The sequence below is a fragment of the Colobus angolensis genome, unplaced genomic scaffold, assembly GCF_000951035.1.
Source record: "Colobus angolensis palliatus isolate OR3802 unplaced genomic scaffold, Cang.pa_1.0 Scaffold35, whole genome shotgun sequence".
NCBI classification, from domain to species: Eukaryota; Metazoa; Chordata; class Mammalia; order Primates; family Cercopithecidae; genus Colobus; species Colobus angolensis.
In genome coordinates this window covers 5,327,974-5,335,894 of record NW_012116821.1, presented here as the reverse complement: position 1 = coordinate 5,335,894, position 7,921 = coordinate 5,327,974, and the positions used below count along the sequence as shown (strand labels likewise).

The 7,921-nt window shown below is 41.8% G+C and overlaps 1 protein-coding gene across 1 annotated transcript in view; it reads left to right on the top strand.

Moving 5' to 3' along the window:
- GTF3C6 (general transcription factor IIIC, polypeptide 6, alpha 35kDa) overlaps window positions 1–3,018 on the top strand; it is a 45,217-nt gene extending 42,199 nt beyond the window's left edge. The window contains exon 6 of the mRNA XM_011952882.1: window positions 2,655–3,018. Coding sequence (XP_011808272.1) covers window positions 2,655–2,935 — 281 coding nt within the window. The 3' untranslated portion in view covers window positions 2,936–3,018. The remainder of the gene's footprint in view (window positions 1–2,654) is intronic.
- The last annotated feature ends 4,903 nt before the right edge of the window (window positions 3,019–7,921 follow it).

The following is a 7,921-nucleotide window of genomic DNA, read 5'->3' as shown; positions in this document are numbered from 1 at the left end:
TCTCGGCCTCCCAAAGTGCTGGGATTACAGGCTTGAGCCACCGCGCCCGGCCCAGGCATGAGTTCTTAATTTGCATCCACTTATTCTTCTTCACTTGCTGGTCACCACATACTAGAGAATTTTAGACTAGTGATTCTTTCACCTGAAGTAGATACATGTTTGTGGAGTTGAATAAACAATAATTTGATGGTTTAAAAGTTCACTGCTCAATAACATATATGAAACTCTAGTAAGATTCTCATGATGAGTATTTATAGCTTAACAAGGGATAAACATTTGAAGGTACGTTGATCTTATAAAATTAATTACAACACCTATATACAACTATATAATAAACCCTTGTTCTTATTAGGTATATCCCCGAACTATCCCCTTTTTTAGGCACCTTGTAATAATTATAGGAAGAAAGAGGTACTAGGTTCTAGAATAAACTTAAAAGGCTGACATGCATCATAAGCTTAGCTATCATTGGGATATTCTTATTAAAGGAAGTTACGAGTTTCCTCTTCGTAGTCTTTAATAATCTGACAGATCTTTGGGAATATTTGGGTGTTTTGTTTAGTCAAATAAATGAACAACCAACAATTCGAGTCTGCATTAGTTATCTACTGCTGCATAACAAATTACCCCTAAACTTAACAGCTTAAAACAACAGAAAACCAGTATCTTACAGTTTCTGTGAATCAGGAATTTGGGAGCAGTTTAGGTAGGTGGTTCTGGCTCCAGGTCTCTGATAAGGTTGCAGGCAAAATGTTATCTGGGCTGCAGTCATCTGAAGGCTTGACTAATGCTGGAAATCTGATTGTAAAATGGCTTATTCATATGGCTTGTAAATTTATTTTGGTTGTTGGCAAGAGGCCTTAGTTCCTTGCCATGTTGTTCTCACAGGACTGTTTGAATGTCCTCCTGATATGGCAGCTGGCTTCTCTCAGATAAAGTATTCCATGAAAACAAGGCAGAAGCCACAGTATCTTTTATGAACTAGACTTAGAAGTCACAGTCTTGGCTGGGCACGGTGGCTCGTGCCTGTAATCCCAGCACTTTGGGAGGCCAAGGCAGGCAGATCACTTGAGGTCAGGAGTTCAAGACCAGCCTGGCCAACATGGTGAGACCCCCATCTCTACTAAAAATACAAAAAATTAGCCAGGTGTGGTGGCACGTGCCTGCAATCCCAGCTACTCGGGAGGCTGAGGTGGGAGAATTGCTTGAACGCGGTAGGCAGAGGTTGCAGTGAGCCGAGATCATGCTATTGCACTCCGGCTGGGCGACAAAGCGAGACTCTGTGTAAAAAAAAAAAGAAGTCACAGTCTTGTCATTTCCACAATATCCTATATATCCTATTCAGTGTGGGACAGGACTACACAGGGGCATGAATACCGGGAAGGTGAAGATCATTGGGGACCATCTTGTAGGCTGGCTACCAAACACGGCTACATGCTGGAGGCAAAACAGAACAGAGAGGAAGTGTGACTCTTACCTTCTAGGAACTTGCATTCTAAAGTAAATTACACTGAAACAGACACGAATGAATATGAGTGAACATCAAATTCATTCTATTTTAAGTATTATGCTAAATAACAGAATAAAGGATAGGTTTAAGATTTTGAGCCTGGCCGACTAGGAGAATGATGTTATTGCAGGAAAAAAATATGAACATCTGTAGTTGAAACTGAATTGGAAGAAAAATGAGTAATAACCAGGTGCAGTGGGTCATGCCTGTGATCCCAGCACTTTGGGAGGTGAGGCAGGTGGATGGCTTGAGGTTAGGAGTTTGAGACCAGCCTAGCCAACATGGTGAAATTCCGTCTCTATTGAAAAAAAATTAGCCGGGCATGGTGGCACACACCTGTAATCCCAGCTACTCGGGGGGCTGAGGCACGAGAATTGCTTGAACTGGGGAGGCGGAGGTTGCAGTGAGCCAAGATCGTGGCTGCACTCCAGCCTGGGTGACAGAGTGAGACTTTGTCTTTTTTTTTTTTTTTTTTTTTGAGATGGAGTCTTGCTTTGTCGCCCAGGCTGGAGTGCAGTGGTGCGATCTCGGCTCACTGCAAGCTCCGCCTCCCAGGTTCACGCCATTCTCCTGGCTCAGCCTCCGGAGTAGCTGGGACTACAGGTGCCCGCCACCTTGCCTGGCTAATTTTTTGTATTTTTTTAGTAGAGACGGGGTTTCACCGTGTTAGCCAGGATGGTCTCGATCTCCTGACCTCGTGATCCGCCCGTCTCGGCCTCCCAAAGTGCTTGGATTACAGCGTTGAGCCACCGCGCCCGGCCAAGACTTTGTCTTAAAAAAAAAAAAAAAAAAAAATTGTAGGGTAGTGGTAAGTTTCCTTGAAGGCATAAGATGGCAGAGAGTGCTCAAATTATATTTCACAATGATCTGAGAACTGAACTCTGGAAAAAGGCATGGAATAGTAATTGAGGTTGATAACTTGTAGTGATTTTGATGGTACCTACCTAATAGGCATTCCAAGGTCTCTAGAGAAGATGGAAAGTATATTTTATCAGTAGTTACAGACACCATATTCCTTGATTTATGTTGGGCTTTTAGTTTGACATGTATTCATATGATAGAGATTTAAAATAAATAAAAATATACTTCACTAAAATTCATTTTTTGTTTCTTTTTGGTTTATTCCTCATCCCTTCCAAATTAGGTGGGGTGGAATGGCTGCAAATAAAGGATAATGATTTCTCCTATCGACCCAACATGATTTGTAGCTTTCTACATGAAAATGAAGACGAAGAAGTGGTAGCTTCAGCCGCAGATAAATCTTTGGAATTGGAAGAGGAAGAGATTCAAATGAACGACAGTTCAAACCTGAGTTGTGAACAGGAGAAACCAATGCACTTGGATATAGAAGATTCTGGTCCTCTTATTGATATACCTTCTGAGACAGAAGGTTCTGTTTTTATGGAAACTCAAATGCTGCCTTAGAAATCACTCCTAGATGAAATGTTTCTCATAATAACTTGTCAAGAACTTTATAGAGTTCTTACATAAAAATAATTGCTGTGTAGCTTTCAGTCTTTTAACATTTTTTGGTATTTTATCAGCTATACACACATATCCAGTCATAACACAACTTATTTTACCAGAATCATTTGGGACCAGACATGAATTGGATTTTTAAAATACAGTTTAGGCTGGGTGCAGTGGTTCATACCTGTAATCTCAGCACTTTGGGAAGCCGAGGTGGGAGGATCACTTGAGCAGCCTAGGAGTTTGAGACAATCTGGGTAACATAGGGAGGTCCCATCTCTATAAACATTTTTTTAGAATTAGCTGGACATAGTGTCGTGCGCCTATGGTACCAGCTACTGGGCAGCTGACCTGGGAGGATGGCCTGGGATTGGGAAGTCGAGGCTGCAGTGAGCTGTGTTTGCGCCTCTGTACTCTCGCCTGAGTGACACCCTGTCTGAAAAAATAAGTAAAATGAAATATTTTTAAATGACTTTAGGGACCCTACTGAGTCCTTTAAATTCAAAGTTGTATTAAGTATATGAAGTTTTCCTTGGAGGCTGTTAAAAATTACTACAAAGTCAGTGACTTAACACAAATGTACTATCTTACAGTTTTGTAGGTGAGAAGTGTGGCACAGGTCTTACCTGGGCTAAATTCAAGGTGCTGGCAGGAATGCATTCCTTTATGGAGGTTTTGGGCTGGGGGGCAAATCCATTTCCTTGTTTATTTAGTTGTTGGCAGAGTTCAGTGCTTTTCAGTTAAAGGATCAAAGTCTCCTTTCCTTGTCCATTAGCTGAGGGTCATTTCTAGCTTCTGAAGGCTGCCTTCGTTCCTTGGCTCATGATCCCCTTTTCTTCAGAGCCTGCAATAGTGGGTGAAGTCCCTCTCCCATTTTGAATTATTCCTATTACTTCTTCCATCATCCCTCTCTCTGACCTACCCTTCTGTCTTCCATTTCCACTGTTAAATGTCTACTTGATTACTTTGGGCCCACTTAGATAATCTCCCTATTTTAAGGTCAATAACTTTTTTTTTTTTCTTTGAGACAGGGTCTCGCTCCGTCACCCAGGCTGGAGTGCAGTGGCGTGACCACAGCTTACTGCAGCCTTGAACTCGCAGGCTCAAGCCATCCTCCACCTCAGCCTCCTGAGTAGGTGAGACTACAGGCACGCACCACCATGCCAGGCTGGTTTTTTTTTTTTAAATTTTTTTTTAAGAGATGGGGTCTCATTATGTTGCCCAGGCTGGTCTTGAACTCCTGGGCTTTAGTGATCCTCCTGTCTTGGCCTCTCGATATGCTGGGATTACAGGCGTGAACCACTGCATCCAGCCGAAGGTGTATAATATTAATTCTGGCCAGGTGCAGTGGCTTACACCTGTAATCTCAGCACATTGGGAGGCCGAGGCGGGTGGATCACAGGAGTTTGAGACCAGCTTGGCCAACATGGTGAAACCCCGTCTCTACTAAAAATACAAAAATTAGCCAGGTGTGGTGGTGCACACCTGTAATCCCAGCTATTCAGGAGGCCGAGGCAGGAGAATTGCTTGAATCCGAGAGGCAGAGGTTGCAGTGAGCTGAGATCGCGCCATTGCACTCCAGCCTGGGTGACAGAGTGAGACTCCGTCTCAAAAAAAAAAAAAAAAAAAAAACCAGAAAACAAAAAAACATTAATTCCATCTGCAAAGTCTCTTTTGCTAGGTCATTTAACATACACAGGCATTAATACTAGAGATTAGGGCATGGAAATCTTTGGGGCTATTTTTAATGTACTACAGTAAGTATTTTATCGAGAAAAAGAATTTTGAAGTGCTTAAGGACAAAGGAACAATTCCAAATATTCCAGATGCAATTTTGCTCCTTTCCCACTTGAGAAAGATTATTGGAATTCAGCTGTGTTCGTAATTTTATTATGGCAGTAAACTAAATCTGTGCTAGTTTATATTTTTTAAGTAAATTATTCACATCCTTTGATACTTTGTTACAGGTTGAGCTGTGTAAAACTGCCAATATTTGATTGTTTCCAACTACAAAAAACAGCAATTTCCTGTAGTTTAACCTAGTCCCAGTAAGTTACATACCTCATGTTAATTACATCTCACAATTGGTGGAGATATAACTATTTTAACAGATTAGAGAGCTAATGTTCTAGGATGAATAATTTTTTTTTTTTTTAAATCAAGTTCTGGCTCTATCACCCAAGCGTTAGTGTAATGGCACAATCTGGGTTCACTGCAACCTCCGCCTCCTGGGCTTAAGCCATCCTCCCACCTCAGCCTCCCTAGTAGCTGGGACTACAGGGGTGTGTGACCACACCCAGCTTATTTTTGTATTTTTTGTAGAGATGGGGTTTTGCCATGTTGCCCAGGCTGGTCTCAAACTCGTGAATTCAAGTGATCCTCCTGCCTTGACAAAGTACTATAATTACAGGTGTGAGCCATCATGCCTGGCCCAAAGAATGTTTTTCTTCAAAAAGTTTTATATTTAATTGGAAAATGACTTGCCTTGATAAAAAGCATTTTCAAATCATAAGCAGATGATTATAAGCATAATCTTCCCAATGCCTATACGACTTTTTAATTTTTTTACTTTTTTTGAGATAATCTGTCACTCTTGTTGCCCAGGCTGGAGTGCAGTGGCACGATCTTAGCTCACCACAACCTCCATCTCCCAGGTTCAAGCGATTCTCACGCCTCAGCCTCCCAAGTAGCTGGGATTACAGGCATGTGCCACCATGCCCAGCTAAGAATTTATGACTTTTTTTAGTCTCAGTTTTTATTGACAGCTTATTGTTCCCCCTATATGTATGTATAGGAGAGAATGCTCATTGCCTGACCCAATTATCTATTCTCCTTTTTTTGCTTTGTATCAGAATCCCAGAATTTATTCAGGTTAGCAATGTGCCTAGCTTTCCTTGCAGATACATGTAGTCATATGACTAAGTTCTGGCACTGACATGGAATAAGAAGTGCTGAGTGATGGAAAAAAAGAAGAAGAAGAAGAAAAAAACAAGTGCTGAGTGGTGCTTCTGGGACGTTTCCTTAAACTTAAAGGCTTAAGAGGAAGCAGGTGGGCTCATCTTCTGTTCCTGCTGGAACATGGATGTGGTAGCTAGAGCTCCATCCAGCAGGATTCTTGGACTTCAAAGTAACTTTGGAAGTAGAAGCCATGAATGGCAGAGCAGCAATATAGAAGACTGGGTCTTGATACTGTGAGATTACCCTGGACTGCTTTGAGTAAAGGGTTAATAAAACCCTGTCTTTCTGCCTGGTGAAATGACCTCGAATTTGGCTTTCAGCACTGTTTCTCTGGAAACCTACTAGGCAAGGTAATAATGGAATATCAGCTGTAATATTAGGCAATATTGTTTATGATTAAAAATGAGCCCTTAGCTGGGCACAGTGGTTCACAGTTGTAATCCCAGCACTTTGGGAGGCCAAGATGGATGGATCACTTGAATCCAGGAGTTTGAGACCAGCCTGAGTGGTATGGCAAAATCCTGTCTCTATAAAAAACAAAAAAAGTAGCTGGGCACGGTGGTGTGCGCCTGTAGTCCCAGTTACTTAGGAGGCTGAGGCAAGAGGATTGCTTGAGCCTAGGAGGTGGAGGTTGCAGTGACCCGAGATCACACCATGCCACTGTACTACAGCTGTGGCAGAACCTTGCCTCAAAAAAAAAAAAAAAAAAAAAAAAGACACCTTATTGGTAAACTGTTTGGATCAGGAAGACTAACATGTACTACAAATGCCCACTGGAAAACATGGGCTTTGGAATTCCTTAAGTGTGGTGTTCCTTATTGCAAATATTTCTGGAAGCAACACTCATGTACTGTTTCAACAGGGATTGGTTTTTCTGGAGCATAAAGCTTCTAAGCCTCGTGGCTTCTGCACCCATCCAAAATGATCTAGTTTCTTTACCCCTCAGCTGACACTTGGGAGGCTGGAATAAAGACTCCTGCAGAAATAAGTCTCACGCTGCTGTGTTGCTGTGCTGTTCCTTGTTCTGTATCCTGGAATACTAAGTGAGCTGGGTGCCAGATTGGGTTCCACAAGGCTTACTGGGGTCCTGTGATTGTGAATGTCATTCCAAACCTGTAGCTATTGCTGATGTTTAGGCAGAGAAGGCATTGAGGCATTGCCATTTTCTACCTCTGGACTTTTACATAAAGAGGGAAATTAGCTGCTCTCTTTGTTAGGTCACTCTGTAATAGCCAAACATAATACTAATTGATACATATGTTTTTTTTTTTTATTTTTTGAGACAGTCTTCACTCTGTCGCCCAGGCTGGAGTGCAGCTGGTGTGATCTCTGCTCACTGCAACTCCATCTCCCAGGTTCAAGCGATTCTCACGCCTCAGCCTCCCGTGTAGCTGGAATTACAGGCATGAACCACCACACCTGGCTAATTTTTTGTATTTTTAGTAAAGACAGGGTTTTGCCATGTTGGCCAGGCTGGTCTCCAACTCCTGACCTCAAGTGATCCACCTGCCTTGGCCTCCCAAAGTGCTGGGATTACAGGCATAAGCCACCGCACCCGGCCTGATACATACATATTTTAGAAAACATGAAAAATATTAAAAAGTAGGCCAGGCGCGGTGGCTCATGCCTGTAATCCCAGCACTTCGGGAGGCCAAAGCAGGAGGACTGCTTAAACTAGGAGTTCAAGACCAGCCTGGGCAAGAGAGCAAGACCTCATTTCTATTAAAAAAAAATATAAAGAAATGAAATATTCCTGAGATTTGTAATCTTGCAAAAGAAACTGATCTACACTATAGTGTAGTTCTACCTTAAGTTGAAGAGGAAAATAAAATCTTAAGTTCTGATGAAAACATACATGTTAAGCTCCTTACCTATTTATAAGTGTTTCAAATTTAGTAAAGTAGTCTTATTTTTTAACTATATAATATTTTGTGAGACTAGAATTTCATTTATGAATTTCTTTGCCATTAATTGCCTTAGTAA